Here is a 22789-nt window from a genome sequence, read left to right as displayed (position 1 = left end):
ATACTAGCTATTATGAAGAAAATGAACTCAGTCCCAGCCAAAACCAGTACAGAGAATAATGCTTAACAAGCTGAAGATAGGACAACTTGCAGATCTGGTTTGTTTTTTTTTTTTTCTTTTTGTGTGTACTTCCTTACAAAAGATATTGTAACATATCTAGCTTTTAAAAGCATTGCCTTTTTTGCAGTATCTATATTTGAACAGTGTTTGTGTAGTTCTACAAAGAGCCTTTATAGCAGTATACTCTATGTGCTGCAAATCCAGACTCCTGTGGGAACTGAAGATCCATATTATTAGAACCTTGAAAATGCTGATTTTTCTATGGCTATGTGTACGGAGCTGAGGAGCAGTGAAACATGAGTATTTGGGACGGGTACTTCATTTTGCTGGTTCTCATAACTGCCTGCTGCTCGTAGTAGTTGGTGTCTGTGTTCATTTGGACGAGCACTTTCACTCTAATGATCCATCAAAATCTCAGTACTGAAGAAGGAAGACTTAATGTCTATATAGGATTAGTAGGATGACATCTGAATTCCAGAAGGGTGCAGAGGATGCAGATGCACACAGGGCAGCATAATTTAGGAGTTATGAAACAACACTCAGGAGAACCAGGCAACTCAAATAGCCTGGGCTTTCTCTTCGGGAGAACACGTGGGATATGGTTTCTGTGAGTTCATGTCAGATGCAGACTTCTGTCAGACACCACATTTGTGGACTGAAAATGTCAAGAGTTTTTAGGCATCGTCTGGAACGAACCTCAGGCTCCAGTTGCTGTTCTGCTAGTCTTTGCATCTGGATCATGAGAGACAGCCCAACTTTTTTTCCAGATCTGGCATTGTTTTCTAAAGTTGTCTTTTCCAGATCATACTTGAAGCAAAGCATAAATCAAATAAAGCGGTTACTTGAATTTAATAAAGAACTGTAGTATGTATTATTTTTTTACAGTGAATAGCGGAAGTTCACTAAAACTTTGGCTCGTATTCTTAGATGGATGTGCTTGCATGAAGTACGAAACAAATACTTGAATTACAAAAGAAACATGCATATGCAGTTTTGTCCAGATAGTGGTGTCTCACACTCTAAAAAGTAACTGCAGCAACCTTTTCTTTTCTTACGTTGGGTGGCCAAGCCCAGAGAGTAGCGGTGAATGGAGTTAAGTCCAGTTGGCGGCCAGTCACGAGTGGTGTTCCCCAGGGTTCTGTTTTGGGGCCAGCCTTGTTTAATATCTTTATCAATGATCTGGATGAGGGGATTGAGTGCACCCTCACTAAGTCTGCAGATGACACCAAGTTGGGTGGGAGTGTCCATCTGCTGGAAGGTAGGATGGCCCTGCAGAGGGACCTGGACAGGCTGGATCGATGGGCCGAGGCGAATTGTATGAGGTTGAACAAGGCCAAGTGCCAGGTCCTGCACTTGGCTCACAACAACCCCATGCAAGGCTACAGGCTTGGGGAAGAGTGGCTGGAAAGCTGCCTGGCAGAAAAGGACCTGGGGGTGCTGGTTAACAGCTGGCTGAACATGAGCCAGCAGTGTACCCAGGTGGCCAAGAAGGCCAACAGCATCCTGGCTTGTATCAGGAATAGTGTGGCCAGCAGGAGCAGGGAAGCGATCATGCCCCTGTACTCGGCGCTGGTGAGGCCGCACCTGGAATACTGTGTCCAGTTTTGGGCCCCTCACTACAAGAAGGACATTGAGGTGCTGGAGCGTGTTCAGAGAAGGGCAACAAAGCTGGTGAAGGGTCTGGAGCACAGGTCTTATGAGGAGCAGCTGAGGGAAGTGGGGTTGTTTAGCCTAGAGAAGAGGAGGCTGAGGGGAGACCTTATTGCTCTCTACAACTACCTGAAAGGAGGTTGTAGTGAGGTGGGTGTTGGTCTCTTCTCCCAAGTAACAAGCAATAGGACGAGAGGAAATGGGCTCAAGCTGCACCAGGGGAGGTTTAGGTTGGATATTAGGAAAACTTTCTTCATGGAAAGGGTAGTCAAGCATTGGAAGAGGCTGCCCAGAGAGGTGGTGGAGTCACCATCGCTGGAAGCGTTCAAAAAACGGGTAGACGTGGCACTCTGGGACATGGTTTAGTCTAGCCTACCCTTGATTGGTTTAGAGTGAACTTGGTAGTGTAGGTTAATGGTTGGACTGGATGATCTTAAAGGTCTTTTCCAACCTAAACGATTCTATGATTCTATGAAAAGTTCCATCATAAAATACATGAGTCAATTTCAGGTCCTTCAGATTCTGTTCAAATGCAAGGTGGCATTTCCAGGCACCTTCTTAGCTACATATATGTACATCTGTCACTACCCTGGGCAGTACTGTGCCTTCTGTCATTCTATGCACAGGTAGCAAGCCCTCCCCTATTACTTTTCCTGAAGTTAGTACCTTCTGTACACTTACGTAAACAACTGACAAAGAGGTAAGGGCCATGTTATGTGATAAAACTAATGTCCACATCTTGCCTTCCTTTCAGCACACCAAAGAAGTGTTCTGTTAGTATTCAGCAGTAATGTTGGGTAATTTCTTGAGCTTGTCTTTGTTCTCAGGTAAGTTGTTTCAAGAGCTGGTAAAAATAGTGCTACAAGGTCATAGTCAACTCAGTGATATTTGTTAGGAAAATAGGATGTTTAGGGGTTTTAATGAGGATTGGTTTATATATACGTTTCTACCAATTTTGGTGAACTGATAATAAAATCCTTGTGACAACAGTAGAAGAGCTCATCATAGCATTGAGGCTGGAGGAAGAGCACGTGCATTTCTTTAGTTGTCCCACATTAGGAATTGTTAGCGAGTAATTACACCCTCTATCTGGATTGGCATGTATTGATGCTATATATGAACAGCCTTGTTAATGTCAGTTAGGAGTTAAACTGATTGTAAACTGTAATAAGGGTTTAGTTTGGGTAGTAAACAACATCAAAAGTTGATCTGCTGATTTTAAAGAAGAAAAGGAAAAAAAACCCCTCAAACCTACACACAGAAGTGACACTCATTCTGGAAATTCATAGTGAATTCTATGCTAAGCTCCGTTAAAGACACCTCTCTATTCTGAGATTGTCTATCTTTAATTGATTGTTCCTGATTTCCAAAAGTATATCGTTGTGATTCAGCAGTGGTAGTCAGCCTATTACAGTTAATCAAACATAACTTTCTAGATGTTGTATATTGAAGAGAACCTCAGATTCTGTGTACTCAGTCCTTGAAAATGGCAAACATCCCATTTGAGGAATGTCTGATAGCAAACTACTAAAATATGGATTTTCTTGTTTTATATATAATAACTCCACTGAGAGGAAGTTGCTAGGTGCTTTCTATATTAGATGTAAATAACTTTTTAAGACCACAGGAACAGGCATTTCCAGGGTGTCGGATGTCAAGCAAACAGGGTAGAAGACTGGCTTGGCTAAGCAGTGGTCCGCTTCTAGAACTTAGGCGGAAAAGGGAAGTGTATGGACATTGGAAGCAGGGACAGGTGACATGGGAAGACTACAGAGATGCTGTTCACCACTGTAGGGAGAAAATTTGTGTGGCCAAAGCTTGATTACAGTTTAAGCTGGGCAGCACTGTGAAGGACAACAGAAAGGGTGTTTTTAAATAGGTTAACAGCAAAAGAAGGATCAGAGAGAACATTGGTCCGTTGCTTGATGTGGTCAGTCACCTCACAAATAAGGGCATAGGCAAAGCGGAGACGTTTAATCCTGGGGTAATCCTGGTTATAGATACAAACTGGGGGACAAGAGGCTGGAGAGCAGCCCTGCAGAAAGAGATTTGGGGGTTTGGGTTGATGGCAAGTTGAATCAACAGTGTGCCCTGGCAGCCAAAAGGGACAACCATGTCCTGGGATGCATCAAGCACAGCATAGCTAGGCAGTCGAGGGAGGTGATTGTCCCACTCTACACTGCACTGGTGTGGCCCCACCTCGAGTACTGTGTGCAGTTTGGGGCGCCTCAATGTAAGAAGGACATCAAACTATTAGAGTGTGTCCAGAGGAGGGCGATCAAGATGGCGAAAGGTCTGGAGGGCAAGACTTAGAATGAGCGACTGAGGTCACTTGTTTTGCTCAGCTTGGAGAAGAGAAGGCTGAGGGGTGACCGCATCACAGCCTCAACTTCCTCATGGGGGGCAGTGGAGGGGGAGGTGCTGATCTTCTCTCTCTGGTGACCAGTGATAGGACATGAGGAGATGGAATGAAACTCCGTCAGGGGAAGTTGAGGGTGGGCATTAGGAAAAGGTTCTTCACTGAGAGGGTGGTTGGTCACTGGGACAGGCTCTTCAAGGAAGTGTCCATGGCACCAAGCCTGTCAGAGTTCAAGGAGCATCTGGACAATGCTCTTAGTCACACAGTTTAGTTTTAGGTAGGCCTGCAAGGAGCAGGGAGTCAGACTTGATGATCCTTATGGGTCCCTTCCAACTTGAGATATTCTATGATTCTAATTTTCTCATTTAGGAAGAGAATGAGAGAAGAGAATGGGCCAACCAGCAGGAGGGTGACTTTGCAGAAAAGGACCTGGGGTCTTGGTTTACCTGGTGTGCTGTTGCGAGAAAGGAGGCTAACAGTATCCTGGGCCACATTAGGAGGTGTGTTGCCAGCAAGTCCAAGGTGGTGATCCTTCCTTCTCCTTTCCTCAGCTCTGGTGAGGCCACACCTGGAGTACTGTGTCCAGTTTTGGGCTCCCCAGTACAAGAGAGATGTGGAGCTCCTGGAGGAGAAGGCTAGTAAGATAATGAAGGGACTGGAGCATCTCTCATATGAGAAAAGGATGAAAGATATTTTGCAAATATCTGAAGGCAGGGTGTAAAGAAGACAGAGCCAGGCTTTTTTTCATTGTGTCTACTGACAAAACTAGAGGCAATGTGCACAAACTGAAACACAGGAAGTTCTGTCTGCACATGAGGAAACAATCCTGACTGTGAGGATAACCAAGCTCTGGCACAGGTTGCCCAGAGAGGTGGTGGAATCTCCCCCCTTGGAGATCTTCAAAAGCTGCCTGGGCATGGTCCTGGCCAACCAGCTCTAGGTGACCCTGCTTGATCAGGGGGACTGGGCAAAGCGGTGTCCAGAGGTCCCTTCCAATATCAACCCTTCTGTGATTCTGTAATGACTAAAAAGTAATGATCCAGTGCTCAAAGGTGCTGCTTCATCCCTTGAGGCACCTTTACCTTGTAACAGAGAAAATGTCTTTAAATTTATGACAATGATGTTGAAAAAAGTCAAGGGATGATACTTTCTGGGAGAAGCCATCACTAGGGTTCTCATATGCTACATGGCCTATACAGGTAGCATTTAGCAGCAGTCATTGGGATGCAATTCTGGTTTTGCTTCTCATCATGTTGCTTCGTGTTAACCTCTACAAAATGAGGATGATACAGGAGTAGCCATGGACTTCTGCTTTGCGCTAGGGAGAGTATAAGATATCTTCTTTTTTGCTATATCAAATAGTATGGTATATGGGTCTTTCTGAATATTGTTTTAACTCTTATTCAAGTTTTTGCTGGACTGAGATCTGAAATAGGTGTTGCATCTTGTGATTCAGGGAATATGAGGTTTGTCAGTGTGAATTCTTCACAGCTTCTGTTAGTACAGTAGAAATATTCACTGTATATAGTTAGGGAAAGTACTCATTTTTATGATGCACATTAGGGTTTGTATGTTCCTTGTAGTCTTCAGCTGTTAGCTATTGCAGATTATTTTACAAGTGTTTTTACTGAGTTTTTGTAAATTTTTAATAACCTTGGCATCTTTTAAGTAGGGAAAATCTGCATAAACATTAAATAGTTCCATAATGGAAAGAAGGAAGAGCATGGCAAGGTAATGTGAGCTTACATAGAAAAAGTGGTAGTTGTATCTCACTCAATGTTAATATCACTGTAGTTAATGTGCTCTTAATATTTGTCAGAATCTCAACTGTGGTTTGTGGAACTTCTCATGATGGTATTTGCTTGAGGTTTGCTTCCTCTCCTTCATTCAACTTTTCCTCAAAAATAGGAGATTCTGGTGTCTGGGGCTTGAAAAAGAACTTTGCTTTGTTGGAACTCTTGGAACGGTTGCAGAATGGACCTGCTGGGCAGTGTGGAACGGCAGAAGAAGCCATTGGTCTTTCTGGAGAGGTACTGAGTTTTAAAAAAAGCAAAACATTTGTTACATTTGCTTGAAGTTGTCTCTAGATAGAAATAACTTTCATTTTTTTTCTTTGCCGAATGTAATTTCACTAATAATGCCTGTTGTTTTCTTTCTAGTATTAAGGCTTCAGTTAGTTGCTTCATAATTAAAGGCTAATCTGTACTGAGTAAAGCAGAAAATAAAAAGCATGCATACTCTTTTCCCCTTTTTTAGGCTTTTAAGATTTTTAGAAAACGTTACTTGTTTGGATCTTTTAGTTAGAGAGATTTAAGGACAGTTTTCTAAAACGTTTAGAAACTTTTCCTAAAGCCTTCACTTCCTCTTCTCAAGTAATTGCCTTTTATAGCTTTGATAATGAAGTACTATCACATGATGTAGTGATATCAAATTACGATCTGCTTTAATCATTTCAGTATTAACACCTCGTATGCAAAAAGTATCATGTATTGCCATTCTAGGAATAGATAACTGTCCAAAGTGCCTATTTGTCCATTGGTGTTTTGTCTGTCTGTAACTTTATAATTCTTTGTCCTGACTGCTTTGGAGGGAAATGACTGGAGCCTGAATTATTTTATCCTCCAAACCTTTACAACTTCCACTGAAGTTTAGATTTAGAAAATCACTGAACACCTCTAGAATAATCTATTGGAGTTGACTGTAAAGGAAACCAACTTTTATTTTTTTTAAATGTATTGAGAACATAAAATCAGGTTTTCAAAGTAGTCCAAGTATTTATTAGTATGTAACTCGTAAACAAAGTCTGTTTTCAGGCTTATATTGGTGGCAGGACTTCTGATTTTCCTCAGTTATTGGAATTAAATTGGGATTAAATCGATTTCAGTTTTGTCCTTTTTTTTTTTTTTTTTTGTTAGAGTATCATTCGTTGCGATGAAGATGAAGCCCACGTTGCATCTGTATATTGCACTGTTTGTGCCACTCACTTGTGCGCAGACTGTTCCCAGCTTACTCATTCTACAAAGACACTAGCAAAACACAGGCGTGTACCTCTTGCTGATAAGCCTCATGAGAAGACCATGTGCTCCCAACACCAAGTGCATGCTATTGAGTTTGTTTGTTTAGAAGAGGGCTGTCAGGCGAGTCCTCTAATGTGTTGTGTCTGCAAAGAATATGGGAAGCATCAAGGTCATAAGGTACTGCTAATAATCTGTTTGTAGTCATGCAGTGGGGTGGCTTGCATAATTACCCAATTCAAGTACAAAAGATTATCAAGAAAGGAGCATAGATTCTTGATATGTCTTTATAGAAGTAACTTCATACTTCTTTCATTGTCCCTTCATTTCAGGTAACTGTCATGGTAGAATCCCAAGAAAAAAACCCATTATTTCTAAGACCACAATAAATTATTTATATACTAAGGTGAACAGTCCCTTTATCTGACACTTTTCTAAACTTCTCATAGCATTGAGTCACCAGTTCTGAAAGTTGTTTTCATCATGCAAACACAAGGTTCACCCAACGTTGTGCAGTCTAACCACACTTCTTTTTTTGTAATTGGTTATGGTAAACAGGCAAATTTGGATGTTTACTTGTAATTGCTAGATGCCTATCTCAGTCTCAGCATAATCTGTAACTCCTGATTCCATTTTAAAATGCACAATGGTTTTAACTTCACTTGCCTTTCGTATATATATGTATATATATACACATCTACATACACAGACACGTATTTGTATTAAATATGTAGTAAAATAGAAAAGATTATTAAGGAAGATATTTATGACTGATCTTTGATATGTTGCTTTTAATTAATAGCATTCTGTCTTGGAACCAGAAGCAAACCAGATTCGTGCATCCATTTTAGACATGGCCCACTGTATAAGAACTTTCACAGAAGAAATCTCAGATTATTCCAGAAAATTAGTTGGAATTGTTCAGCATATAGAAGGAGGAGAACAAATAGTTGAAGATGGAGTTGGAATGGCCCATACTGAACATGTATGCTTTTTTTTTTTCCCCCACATGCACAGAGTATTTGCTTTTTGTGATAACCAAAATAAGAAATTTCTTTGAAAATTACACATAGGTTTTATAAGACAAGACCTTGAGTTCTTATCTCTACCAAGTGGGTACTGAGGCTTAAGCCAGCAGATAGAGGGGAACTTGTAGTCCATTACAATGTTTTTAAGCTACATGAAAATAAGGAGGCAGTAGGGAAAGCTGTATAACTGCTAGTACAGTGTTGAAGTACTGTGACAGATTGCATCTGTTCTCAGGTGCTGTGATACGACTGAGGCTTTTTTCCCTGGTCGTTTTTAGTAAGGTGTATATACATACAAATAAGGTACTTTATTATTGGAGTAGCTTCTTGGAGGGTCTTGGTCTTAGGGCAGGTGAGACTTTCTGTATAACTGGGACTTGAACTGTGATGTAGCCAAGCACATGTGAACATAAGTTAGAAACTGGAATAAAATGAAAAATGTACTTCTGGAATCAACTGGTGTCCTTAATCCTCTGGATCTCCTGACTGCAACACTGTAGGTACCAGGGACTGCAGAGAACGCTCGCTCATGTGTCCGAGCCTATTTTTCTGATCTTCATGAAACCCTTTGTCGTCAGGAGGAAATGGCTCTTAGTGTTGTTGATGCTCACGTGAGAGAGAAGTTGATTTGGCTTAGGCAACAGCAAGAAGACATGACCATCCTCTTGTCACAGGTTTCAACAGCTTGCCTTCATTGTGAAAAGACTTTACAACAGGTAGGTTGGTAAGTGAGCTGTAACATACGGCCAGATATGTGGAACTGCAAATTAAGTTTAGGCTACAAATGAAAAGTTAGATGGTACTCTGCATTTCTGTTTCCTTTATAATGTTAAGACAATAATGATATGAGATTGAAGTATTCATTACAAGGGGGTGTTAGGCAAGGATAATCAGTACAAAAGCATCAGGTCCTCCAGTTGCTGGAAATCCTGTGGCATGATTCCCTTGTCTGGAGTAATTTCTGGTTATTTGTGAAGTTAGTGGGAAGGAGAGGTGAAACTGAAGCAAAAAACCTACAAGATTTATGTGAATGATTTTACAGTTGCACTTACAGCATAGGTGTTTGAAGATAGTTGTCATGCGAGGCTGGTAGGAAAAAATGTTTTAGGACTAAATAATTTCCGGTAGCACTTGTAGTACGGGTGTTGCAACATATTAAATGTGTGAAGAAAGTGACTATATGAGAGTATCTAGTTGGTCCGTTACTCACTTAATTTAGTGATAGCAAGAAGTAAATAGTGTATGTAGTGAACAGTAAACTGAGTGTGAGAAATTACTTTGTTAATGTGTTATTTGTACTTCTTCTTTAAAATTTGTTTAGAGCTAGTGTCTGGTTGCTTAGTCAGATGTACTTTTAACCGTGCAAATGTTCCCATCATTAATGGGTAGATGTTAATCTTCTTGTGCTAAATTTGTTGCTGTATGCTGCAAAGCAGCTGCTCTATTCCAGCTGGTGGAATGATATATGAATGATATACATATTCTTTATATATTATATTACTGTCTCTTTTATTCCTACAGGACTAAGAGAGGTCAAAGAAAAAGTTTTTTAAAACTGCAGAACTATTTAGTATGTATTAGTATTAAGGAAGAATGACAAGGCCTGCACATTTGTATTGCAGTTTTAAATAAATCTATTTTGCACATATGAGTTTCTTTAACTAGAGTATTTCTATTTAAAATGCTTTATTTCCAGCTATCATATTTACACTGTGTTTCATTATTTTAAGTAAGTTACTGAAGGAAATGCTTTTGTTTGCTTTGTCTGTTTAGGATGACTGCAGAGTAGTATTGGCCAAACAGGAAATCACAAGATTGCTAGAGACATTACAGAAACAGCAGCAGCAGTTTACAGAACTTGCAGATCACGTGCAGCTGGATGCTAGCGTACCTGTCACTTTTACAAAGGTATTCTTAATCTCATGAAAGTACAGCTATCCACTTTATGAAGTCCCAAATGTAAATTGAAAGAAAGCAGGAATAATATATGTTCATTATGATGCTGTATTTGTTGCAGCAAATCCAGACAGTTCAGTATCAGTTACAGCCACAGTGTCTTATCTTATGATGAGTGCCATCTAGTATTTGAGCAACAAAACCACTGTGCTTTTGTAATTAGTGTGAGAAACATTTGTTTGACATTGACTATATCGCTAGCTTTGTTTGAACATTAGCTGCTTTCTTTTTAATATGTAAGATAGTATTTGTGAATTCTAGAAACACCTTTCTTTGGAAACATCTGTGATTTGTTGTGCGTTCAACTCAGACCAGGAATCTACCCTTTGTTTTTCCATGTGTTTCTGGCTTTTTCATGAGGACAGCATGACTTCTGTAGAATGTTTATTACTTAGACTCATAGAATCATTTAGGTTGGAAAAGACCTTTAAGACCATCCAGTCCAACCATTAACCTAACATTACCAAGTCCACCACTAAACCAAATAAGGGTAGAGTAGCAATTTCATGTTTCCTGGCTTGGTGGCTGGATTATTTATAATGAAAGTAAAAGCTAGGTATCATTAAGATTGGAAAGGACCTCTAAGATCATCATTCCAATCATCAACCCAGCACCACCATGCCCACTAAACCATGTCCCCGAGTGCCACGTCTACCCGTTTTTTGAACACTTCCAGCGATGGTGACTCCACCACCTCTCTGGGCAGCCTCTTCCAATGCTTGACTACCCTTTCCATGAAGAAAGTTTTCCTAATATCCAACCTAAACCTCCCCTGGTGCAGCTTGAGCCCATTTCCTCTCGTCCTATCGCTAACTACTTGGGAGAAGAGACCAACACCCACCTCACTACAACCTCCTTTCAGGTAGTTGTAGAGAGCGATAAGGTCTCCCCTCAGCCTCCTCTTCTCTAGGCTAAACAACCCCACTTCCCTCAGCTGCTCCTCATAAGACCTGTGCTCCAGACCCTTCACCAGCTTTGTTGCCCTTCTCTGAACACGCTCCAGCACCTCAATGTCCTTCTTGTAGTGAGGGGCCCAAAACTGGACACAGTATTCCAGGTGCGGCCTCACCAGCGCCGAGTACAGGGGCATGATCGCTTCCCTGCTCCTGCTGGCCACACTATTCCTGATACAAGCCAGGATGCTGTTGGCCTTCTTGGCCACCTGGGTACACTGCTGGCTCATGTTCAGCCAGCTGTTAACCAGCACCCCCAGGTCCTTTTCTGCCAGGCATCTTTCCAGCCACTCTTTCCCAAGCCTGTAGCATTGCATGGGGTTGTTGTGAGCCAAGTGCAGGACCCGGCACTTGGCCTTGTTAAACCTCATACAGTTGGCCTCGGCCCATCGATCCAGCCTGTCCAGGTCCCTCTGCAGGGCCATCCTACCCTCCAGCAGATCGACACTCCCACCCAGTTTGGTGTCGTCTGCAAACTTAGTGAGGGTGCACTCAATCCCCTCATCCAGATCATTGATAAAGATATTAAACAAGACTGGCCCCAAAACAGAGCCCTGGGGAACGCCACTCGTGACCGGCCACCAACTGGACTTAAGTCCATTCACCACAACTCTCTGGGCTTGGTCATCCACCCAGTTTTTTACGCAGCAAAGAGTATTTTCATTTCCTGAAAATTGCACACCTATTTTTAAATGCAATAATGCTATTATAACTTTCAATTTATAATACTAAAAATAATATGTTTCTTTCAATTTGTTAAATGATAATTGTCTTATAGTTGCTTTGTATTCACTGATAGTTCAGACGCAGTTCGTCTTCTAATGTTTTTTTTTTATTGCTTTAAAATCATTTCAATACCACATATTCTTTGAAAGGGATTAAATTATTTGGAGTTTTCGCGTAGGAGAGTAAATAAGTTTGAAACTCTAAAGAACAAGAAATACTTTGATTTATAGGATTTTTTTTGTTGTTCTGAATTGGTGAAAGAAGAATAGGATCTATTGTTGCCAAGATGAAACTGAGGATTTAACTGTTGCTGTTGAACCTTTTACTCTAAGGCAGTGGATGCTTCCATGGAGATTCTGTCCCAGTCCTCGTTGATGTCAGAAATTAAATTTCTTCAAATAATGTATTTTGTAACTTCAGTATATTTGAATTTACATGTAATAACTGCTTAGTCAGATCAATAAATGCAACATTTTCACTTCTGCCCTTCCCTTCCCTATTCAGCAGAGGCCAGAGTTAATAGAGTCAGGGAGACCTCTTCTGCAAACGTCCATTGTTCCATGAATGAAGGTGCATTCACATTTTGCAGATGATTAATTACATCCTGTGTATTCAGAGTTGATTGATGCTGCCATCTCACAGGGCTGAGTCAGAGAGGCATTTTGGATGTCTGGTTTTGCCTTTAGGAGCTGTTAATCTGACTCAGAAAATTCTGATTGTGAATTTCAGAGCATTTGGAGAGAGAATGGTTGCAGCCAGCTAAGCTGTAATAGATCTGAAATAGGTCTCAGCTTAGGAGACCTAGAAGTCTTCCGCTGTCTCTCTACAGCTCAGCTTTCTTTAGAAAGAAATGGGGCTTCTATTGTTTTTCTTTTGTGACAAATAGGTATTTTTATGAAATCTTCTGAAGCTTAGGTTGTGAATTTCAAAGGTGCCAACGCAAATGTTCATTTTTCACAAAAACAGCAGCAGCCATGAAAAGGTAAGGTGAAAATAATTACTTCAGTCTCTCTCTTTTTATGTTTCCTCACTTCTGACAAAGTTTAAAGCGCTCTCTCTACACACTGTTTTTTTAGAATATTGTCATGCTGATGGCCACTGTTGTGACTTACAGTGAAGCTTGTTGTACCTGAAAGGTCTATGCCTGGCAACAGATTTCAGACAGAAATAAAATCTTCAGATCAAAAGCTGTAAGCTGTTATTATATCACAGAAAAGATCTTTCTCAGGAGCTCTCATGTGCTGAAAGCTGCATCCATTACAAAATTAAAAAAGCATTTCAGACCTTTCCAAAAGAAAAAAAAACCTTCAAACCTTCAGATCAGAGGAACATTACATATCCAGTGAAGGTTGTAGAGATTTAAGGAGGGGAAGGAGAAGTCCTTTTCACTACTGAAAGTGAGTAGGTTTTATCAACATTTTTTGTTTTGCTGATGACATGAAAAACACAGATAGTGCTGTTTCTTTCTCCTAAACCATCAAGGGAACTGGCACATACAAAGCTCTGAAGGGAAGATTTGAAGAATTCCAGGACAAGATGCTGAGAATCTTTCAAGAAATATGTTGATATATAATAATTTTCTCCCAAATGTTGTTATATTGTTTCCAATGGATCCTTCTTTACCTATGTATTTAGGAGGACATTGACCAAATAAGGTTGAGATGTCTTCATGTACTTAGCTTGTTAGCAAGGAAGCGTCTCCTCATGCAGGAGTGTGATCCTGACTTGAAGAGAGAGATTGCTGTTTTGTCCTGTCAAATGAGCAGTGGTTGTGGAGTGTTATATACAGGAATAGCAATTAGTCATCCTAAATATTTGTGTCTACATACTGGGGTGAGGGAAAATGATTAAGAAAACAGTACCTGAGGTAGTAAAGAACACTTATCCATCAATGTCAAAGCAAGTATGAGAAACTGCTAAACCTTACCGACACCAAGAGTACCCAGGAAGATGGTATTCTATCAGAGGGAAAGCAGTTAATGCTATCTTTAAGAAAACCTATATACAGCTTTTGTCACATCAACAAATTTCATAACAAAGACGAAAGACAGGGACAAAAACAAGAGGTCACAGTTGTCGTGTGTGTTTTTCTGCTGCACTTTCTGTACTGAGATTTAAGAAAACACCAAGTTTTACTTGAACAGAAGTCACAGGTTACCTGTTTTTAATATGCCATCAAGTTACACACCTGCCAGAAATGCAGACACAAAGGGATTTCACTGGACAGATTTTTTTAAAATAACATTTTTGATTAAAGGTGCTGATACAGTTGATGCAGAGATATTTTTTTCATCTGTCAGTTTCTAGCTGTGATCATCAACAGTCAATTATTTCTGACTTGTTTACAGGTGCTGTACATTGTTTTCTGAGTAGGAACTTTTCTTGCAAGGTTCTTCCTGAAGTGATAGAACTACTCAGAAGGTGGAAATTTGGTGTCCGTCACAGATTGCATTTTGATTCCTTCTGAGAGAGTACAAACATACTGAGAACAACCTGTTTTCAGTCTAAACCTTATAGAAAGCAAACTGCAACAGGATGGCTAAATTTGACAGAATTATTCATCTCCTCCACTTCCCTGATGCTTTTAAGTTGCAGAGGCCAGCACTGTCTCTGCCCTCCAGCTGTGGGAGGAGTAGAGGTGACTGGTGCTTCTGGTGGAGCCCTGAGAGGATGGCCGGGCTGGCTCACTATCAGCAAGCTCTGGTCATAGTCAGGGTGCTGCCTCCAGCAAGAAACCTATAAACTTGGCAGCTCCATCCAGAGCTGCTTCTTCTCCTTCCTCCTTCCTTTCAGGCACAGAGAAGAACTGGGGAGATTCATCCCCAGAAATATTAGACAAAGTCAGAACTGAGGCTTGAGTGTGAAAAGGGTGCTGGAGGCATGGCATTTTTTAGACTCTTCCGTGCCTTTTGCATACTTCTTTGTGTTCTTTCTCTTTGCCTCACCTTTCCTGCTGACGTGCTTGTCAAGGATCTACCCACAGGTTTTTCTTCTCCAGAAGATAACCCTTTCTGATAACATGCTGTGTTGTGATGTTGTCATGTGTGTTGTGATGTTGTCACTGAATTTGGCAACTTCAGCTCTGAATCCAAAAATGTAGAACTTACTTGCTTTTTAATAAATTTTCTCTAAGTCTCAATGTTTTATTTCCCAAATCTCAAATATTCAGTTAGTCTTTTGGGTTTGGAGGATCTGCCTTGTGTAGTATCGAAGCTGTAGCGCTGAAACCACTCAGCTTGTACAAGTTTATTCCACCGGTTCGAATAAAGTCATTTTTTCACAACAAATAGTTAGCCTGTGGAGTTCTATGCCAAGGATCTTCTGGGCCCTAAATATCTGTGGTTTCAAGAAGCAAACAGATTCATAGATGAATAATACATCAAGATCTTTTAGTTACAGAAACCACACTTGGCTTAGTAAGTCCATGAGCTGCAAACTGTTAAACACAGGGAGGGTATTTAGGGGTGTTACACTATGTGCTTTCCTTGTTCCTTACTTTCCATCTTTACCTAATTTCAGACAACATGCTAGATTAGATGGGCCTTTGATCTGACTCTTACAATCGTCATGTTGCTGACTTTTGCATTGTGGTATTTACATAAGTTAAAAAATTTTTTTTTTTTAGAAAGTAGTTTCTTGAGGTGTTTTTACTCTATTTGGAGACTGTAATAGCATGAGGTCATTGAATTAATCTATATTGATTTTTCTGGCAGTGTGCTGCTTCATCTACAACACAGGGGAGAATGGAGTTGCATGTCATGATGGCATAAACCCAGATATATAAAGGATCCTCTGTGTGTGTGTGTATATATGTATATCGCAAGTCACGTGATGTAGGTGTTTATACATCCAGTCACACTGGTGCATGTTGGTCTTGTACCAGGAGACGTAGCCTTTTTGCACTCAATAAATAGCATTTCTAATGTAAGGAGAAATAAAAAGCTGTGTAGGGTAGACACAGGTTTTTGTGTATTGCTTGCCCAGCACAGTGCTGTCTGGATTTTGTAAGAAAACAAATGTATTGCCATATAGTTCTGATGATTGACACTGGTATTTCATCAGGGTAGCATTTCTGAGTACTTCAAAATAAGTTTCAGGGATGCATAGTAATCTTAGCCTATGTTGTTTATTTTACAGTTTACGGTTTGCTGGTTTATATTAGTAATACCACTTGATCACATTGTTAGTGTCAGCTCGTTCAATACGCATGGTAGTTTAGTCTAAACTACAAATAGGAAGTTGATTCTCTTCCCTTGCCTCCAAGCAAGACTTGGGGTTTTTTTGGTCTGTTTTCTTCACTATTTCACTGCTTAATGCTAATAATGTTGCTGTTGTAATGTGGTAAAGGATTGGAAGTGGCTTGAGGTGAAGAGACGTAGCTATGGAGCCTCCAGCAAGGAAATAGTTCTGTAGGTGAGGGCGTTAATAATGTGATAAAACATAGTGGAAAAGCTACAAAACCAACAGAGTTCTCTGGTCAGAGAATTCTAACTAATTGCTGTGAACTCTTCATGCAGTTTGAGCCAAGAATGATGAAAGAACTTGAAATTTTATCAAGTACTGTCATGCTAGTATGATTGGCTGACTTTCTAAAAGGCATGTGGTAACTCAGACAGAAGTTACAGGTTCACTACAGAGGTTATTAGATATTTTGGTTTATATTATTGCTGGAGGTGATTGGTGATTGTGCCTGGTATTCTTGGAGTCCGTCCATTTAATCACTTTACAAATAGTGACAAGATAAGTATCTTAAACATAAGGGGTTTCTAATTTGAATTTTCTGAACTTGCTCTTGTTTTGTGTATGCTGTTTCTTCCAGGACAACAGGGTACATATTGGACCAAAAATGGAAATTCGGGTTGTCACCCTAGGATTAGATGGAGCTGGCAAAACAACTATTTTGTTTAAGTTAAAGCAAGATGAATTCATGCAGCCAATTCCAACAATAGGTTAGTAGCAACAATTTAAATGTAATTATTTTTCTGAATGTTTGACTTACCTGTAGAATTTGATACTTTTCATACAGAACAAGACTATAAAACTTTAATATTTTTATTCTAGGTTTTAATGTTGAAACAGTAGAATACAAGAATTTGAAGTTTACTATTTGGGATGTAGGAGGGAAGCACAAATTGAGGCCCTTGTGGAAACATTATTATCTCAATACACAAGGTGAGACTAATACAACTTTTAAACTGTATTTTGTCTTCTAGCTTGTATTTCAGAGCCAAAAAAATTATTAATAGAAATAATTTATAACTGTAGAAAATTGTTCATCTAATGCAAAGTACAGCTGCTAGATTAATGAGCTAAGAAATTTTAATCCAGTTGGTCATAGTGTCTGCTGCATGATAAAGGTGCGTTCTCCGTAAATCCATCAGACAGTTCATGGAGCCAAACAAAATTAGAATCTGTTAAACTGATTCTAGCTGACAACACACAAGGTGCAGCGTTCCAAAGTTTGCATAGTGAGAAGTAGTGCTTGCCAGGTATGAAATTTAAATAGCACTTGAAATTAAAATACTCAGCCTTTAGGAGCCTTTAGTTGGCAACTTAAATTCTGCAAAGTTCTGTAACTTCTGACTCAGTATTGCAGTGTAATATCTGGTCATAGACTAGATTACTGATTCTGAAAACATTGATCTAAATGGTGCCCACTTAGAAATTCATGCTGTCCTTTTGCAAATCCTCCGTAGCTGTTTTCCAATTTAGAAAGGAGTTCCTCTTCATTAATTCATTCAGAATTATCTGAAATACTTGGAAATGACAAATATCGGTATATGTGCTCTACTTTGTGCATTATTTCTCACTGCAAACTTTAACATTTTAAATTGTTCATCTTTTCAAACTTTTAAAAATTGTATTTCGGGATTTCTGTTGTCCTCTGAAAACTTACTGTGTAAACACCAGTAGCATGGAATCATGTCTGCCTTGAAGAATTGTATGTTGGCGAGAAAGTCTAGGCTGTTAACCTGGTGCATACCTGCAGTAAGTTTTGTTCAGTTTTGGTGTTGGGGTTTTTTTCATTGCAAAAACCATGAGTTTAAATTCTGTCCTCTAGCTTTGCCTCCCTGACTCTCCAGTCTTTCTGGCATCTTGGTCACTCTCTGTAGTGGATAGTAAAATCTACTGCTGCTGTGTCGGGTCCATGGCAATCTTCTCTGGATTGTGTAGTCTGTAGCTGAAGGAAGCTGTGCCGATTTGGCTGAACCTGTAGATTTTACAGCCAGTTAAGGGAAACTGGAACAGTCATGTGGGAGTTAATTGAGTATAAATGGATCAAGAAATGGTTTAAACTGGGGTACTCAATCCACACATAGTAAATCTCATTTTAGACCTAAGTAGTTAAAATACCACAGCCTTTATGTTAGACTAGGCAAAAAACTTCAGTCTTTTTCTCCCTGTTTTAGGATGAATTCTAGATTTTTGTCTGAAGTATAGAGGTATGTAAGGCATTTCTCAGTCCTCCTGGATTTGAAATTTAAGTTGCATGCTGCTGAGAAACTTCGCATAGAAGACTGCTAGAAAAAAAGAATTGTGTTAAGTTGAAAGCTAATTTTAAAGAGTTTATATTTGAAGGTGTGTGAAACATTTCTCTCTCTTCTTTCATAGCGGTGGTGTTTGTTGTTGATAGCAGTCACAGAGACAGGGTCAGTGAAGCACACAGTGAACTTGCAAAATTATTAACAGAGAAGGAATTGCGGGATGCCTTGCTCTTGATCTTTGCTAATAAACAGGTACTTGTGATTTTTTCACTGTTACTCTTTTCCTCAGTTTGCCTATGAAACTCCAATTTTCCAAACCTTCTGCTATGGGTAGGGAATGGTAACGTGGAAAGCATAAAACATAGATATTTTCTTTATGTTTAATGCTGGTAAAATAAGTGATGCTAGAGTGTTTAGTAGATTCAACAACCAGTTTTATGGTAACGTAGTAAATGAATAACTGTTTTATTTAGCTTTTGTGTTTGGAAAGCTTTTATGTGATCTGTAGCTTCAGTCTAAGCCGTCAGTTAAAAATAAAATGCTTCAAACATAATACAGAAGAATAATTGAGTCTTTGGATCTGATTCTGTTGCAGGATGTAGCAGGTGCACTTTCAGTGGAAGAAATCACAGAACTGCTGAGCCTCCACAAACTCTGCTGTGGCCGTAGCTGGTACATTCAGGGTTGTGATGCCCGAAGTGGTACAGGACTTTATGAAGGACTGGACTGGCTTTCGAGGCAGTTAGTGGCTGCTGGTGTCCTGGATGTGGCTTAATATTACAGCAGTTGCAATTTAAGGTTGTAGTTTAATGCTTTGTTTTGTTTGCACAATTTAGGATGTTGTAGCCAGGTCTGCTGTCTGAGGAGGGGACTTTATTTAACTTCGTGGTTACAGAAAAATATAAGCCTTTATCTTAGATTGGACAATTGGTTCAGTAAACTTGTGCCGTTACAGTGTTTTTGAAACTTGATACATTTACAAGTAATGGAATGGGCTTGTTACAAGGGTGCCTTGAAATTCTTTTTGGTGAAATTAGGTTGTTACAATTTAAAATTCTTCCCTGATAAAATATTCATTGGAGTTCATCTAATAATTACCACAAGGTTACAGTAGTTAATTGGTGTTAGAAAAATTTTGAATGGTTTAGAAATACTTTCCCAGGAAACTATTCCAAAATGCATCTCAAGCTATTAGAATAGCCAGCTCTATTAGTCAGAAATAAATGGTGCTACTCTTTAATATCTAAAGAATACGTTCATCTAAAGGTGGCATTGAAAATTACATGCAAATACACCACACAAAGAAATGTTTCCCCCATTATTTATTAGCTTCCTTGTTTGTTACTAGAAGGCAGCATAACTGGGCAAATAAAACACAGTGGGGAACAGTGTTGTAGGGCTAGAGGGGTGTGGCATTGTTTAGCTAGCCATTTTCTAGTTGGGGGGAGAGGGGCGAGTTGGGGTTTTTTGATAACTGTACACATGCTAAATTATTTATGGACAGACTATAGTGATACTGAGGTGAAAGTGTTTTGTGCATGCTTGAGGACATAATCTGCCTTTAGAGATTACGCTTGCTCCTCAAGAAGTAAAATGAAGTTTAAAAAAAAAAAAAACTTCTTAAAGAAGTAGTGTGGTGTAATGTCAATCCAGCTATGTACTCTTACGTAGAATACATGCTTCCAGATTAAGGTAGCGGCCTTAAAATAACACAATGTAAGAGCAGTGTACACTAATTATAACTCTCACTTAGAAGAGCAGATGTTAAAATGTGATATAAGCCTTCCATAATTAGATATTCATTTCTTACTGTATCTTCTATGTGGAACTGTCACTAAGGCCTCTATTTTTGAAGATTACTCATTCACAAACCCATGAAATATGGGTATAGCGCTGTTTAAACTTAGAGAAGGTTGCAACGACTTAGTGATGTCTCTTTTTCTGCTGCACATGCAACTCTGCTAACAATTTTATCCGTCTGGTATGCGCACCAGAATCTTCTGCCCTCCTCTGTAAGTGCACAGCCATTGCCAATTGAAGAAGCCATGCCACCGACCTCTTCACGTCAGTAGAGGAGCTACGAAGAGTATGGCCAAGAGATCAAAACCGCGTATCATCGCTTTTCTTACTGGAGTAGAGGTGAATCAGGAAAACCAGACAGTGGAAGTAAGCAGTGTTGTTTCACAGATGGGTAGATATGTTTGCCATACTGGAAAGCGTGTTTAGCTGTGAGAGCTCTGAACCTCACCTGACAAAGAAAATGTATCCCATTATCTGTGGCTATGGCTTTTATTGTAACATTACCAATTTTATGATGTTTTCCCACTACATACCTTAGATAAAGCCAAGAATGTATAAACAAATAATTTAGTACATTTGCACTTTCCTTCAAGAGGAAGCAGTTATGGTAACTACTTCCTTATAATGACAATTATTTGTAGTTTTCTCTTGTTACTTAAATTTCACGTAAGTGGTGTTAAATGCAGCTTCAGATTCAGCAAGTGTAAAGACTTGAATAGTAGCTGAAAGAACACTAAGCTTTAAAGTACTTAACTGTTTGTGAAATGGGCTTCAGTGCCTATGTATGTACACAGGTACTGAGAAAGAGGTGTTTATTATTTCTTCAGACAACCTGATAAATTTGGGAATAGTTTACAATGGAATAAAAGGTGTTTTCTTGCACCTACCGAACTAAAAATTGTTCACCCTTCCCAGCCTGTAACTTCTTGCACAGTAGACAGTTGGCTGCTCTGACTTGAGCATCTGCTTAGCTCGTACTGCAGAGCAGTCCCAGATCTAGTTAGGGCTGACTGTCCCTTCATAGCTCTTTTTAAAATATGAACAAGTTCTGCTAAGCATGGTAGCTACCTTTTCCTGGAATATTTTTAACAGAAGACATGCATTCTTTAGAAAAATCCCAATGTAATTTTCTTTTAGCTGGCTTATGCTTCAGTAATACATGCCTCTCAGTATAGTTCTACTTCTAAAATGTTCAAGGTGACCAGTTTGGATTTTTTGTAACATTTCATTTGAGGGCAGAGGAAGAATTCTCACTTATGCATATTTTTGAGTACAAAGGATTGCTTGTGACCCGTGGAACGCTACCATAAAAGTGTTTTTAAATGGAATTTATTTAAGATGACTTGAACTAACTGTGAAAGTGTTGCATTTGTCTGTGAACTCTTCAGTGTAAACAGGTACACTAAGAGGTTTATTTGTATTATAAATTAATACTACATATAAACTGCTTCAGTTATAAATTTAAGCTTGTTTCACCAGTTTTACTGAACTTTAGTTTTTAGTGTACTGACTTATGCAATATGTAATTGGAATACTTCCTCAACTAGAACTCACTCAACCATTACTATGAGGATTATTTGAAAAGACTGAGTAACTTTTCATAGGATTTTGACTTAACTGTGAAATTGAGTAAATACAAGATCCAGTGACTCTGTTGTGGCTTTCTTTAAAGAATCTCAGCTCAAAAATAGTATGTCTAGGCTAACTGAAAAATAATGTTTTATCACTTGATATGGTCTTACTGTATGCTACCTTCAAATTTATTGTGGACTATGTGGTACGTGAGGGTTTTATTCTGAGATAGTTCTTATTCTGAACTGTTGGGAGGACGTGTGGAAGTTACATAAAGATTTCCTGAAAGAAAGGGTTCTCTTAGTGGAAACAATTCATAAGCTGCTGCAATTTGAGTTGCCCAGAAAATGAATTCTTTTCAATAAAAATACATAAAACTTTAAGAATGAAATTTAATAAACTTGCCTTTTTTTTTTTTAAGGTCATCTCAGAATAGAGATGTGCTACATTTAACTGACTGTAGGACTTTTCTTATTGATCCCTGAGGGTATCGCTGTATCTCACTGAAGATAAGCTTCCTCACAGTAGCAGCTTTTGAGGGAATTAATTTGATGAGCATGCATCACATCTCATTTCATGAATGAAGTTACCAGAACTGTAAACTCCTCATTCTTGTATGAGTGCAGTGGTGTTACGTGAACATAAACAGTCAAAGTTAATATTACTGTATTTAGAATAGACTTAACTATCCATCATAGTAATGGGACCATATCTAGCCACAGATTTGCAACACCTTGCTTGAGAAGTTGTCTTGAGCTTTCATTGAGGACTGCATCAGAAACACCGGACATACGGTTGCAATCATTTATTTTAAACTAAGTATTTCAGTAGAAGTAGAAATGTTTGTAGGACTTTGGTTAAAAAAGAAGCCAGAAACAGTCTTCGTAGGCTAAAATAATGAGAAAGCAAACATTGAAGGAAAAAACATTATTGGCAATGCCAAACAAGTTGCACAGGACTTTACACACTGGCATTCCAAGAGCTGATCATTGCTCTTGGACACAGAAGACACGTGCACAACCATTTTTGAAGGACAAAGGTAGGACAGAGGTAGATTACATACCTTGTCATAGCAAACAGTATCGTAACTTAATATAATTATTTATGCATGTACATATGATTGAAGAGTTTACTCAGCTTAGGATTTCTGACCTTTTCCTCTGTCAAAGATTTCAATACTGTGAAA

At 39.3% G+C, this 22789-nt stretch overlaps 1 protein-coding gene across 5 annotated transcripts in view; it reads left to right on the top strand.

Annotated features, from left to right (window-relative positions):
- The window catches only part of TRIM23 (tripartite motif containing 23), a 29112-nt gene extending 7131 nt beyond the window's left edge, over positions 1-21981 (top strand). For 3 of the 5 annotated variants that reach the window (XM_075725832.1, XM_075725834.1, XM_075725835.1), the window contains 9 exons: positions 5978-6099; positions 6985-7263; positions 7886-8068; positions 8612-8827; positions 9885-10019; positions 16566-16695; positions 16808-16918; positions 18359-18483; positions 18827-21981. In XM_075725832.1, the coding sequence (XP_075581947.1) occupies positions 5978-6099; positions 6985-7263; positions 7886-8068; positions 8612-8827; positions 9885-10019; positions 16566-16695; positions 16808-16918; positions 18359-18483; positions 18827-19006 (1481 nt within the window). In that variant the 3' untranslated portion in view covers positions 19007-21981. The remainder of the gene's footprint in view (positions 1-5977; positions 6100-6984; positions 7264-7885; positions 8069-8611; positions 8828-9884; positions 10020-16565; positions 16696-16807; positions 16919-18358; positions 18484-18826) is intronic. The other 2 variants (XM_075725833.1, XM_075725836.1) reach the window with 2 other exon arrangements.
- The last annotated feature ends 808 nt before the right edge of the window (positions 21982-22789 follow it).

This window comes from Pelecanus crispus, chromosome Z, assembly GCF_030463565.1.
Source record: "Pelecanus crispus isolate bPelCri1 chromosome Z, bPelCri1.pri, whole genome shotgun sequence".
Classification (NCBI taxonomy): Eukaryota; Metazoa; Chordata; class Aves; order Pelecaniformes; family Pelecanidae; genus Pelecanus; species Pelecanus crispus.
The sequence above is the reverse complement of the archived record's forward strand: the minus strand, read 5'-3'. Positions and strand labels throughout refer to the sequence as shown.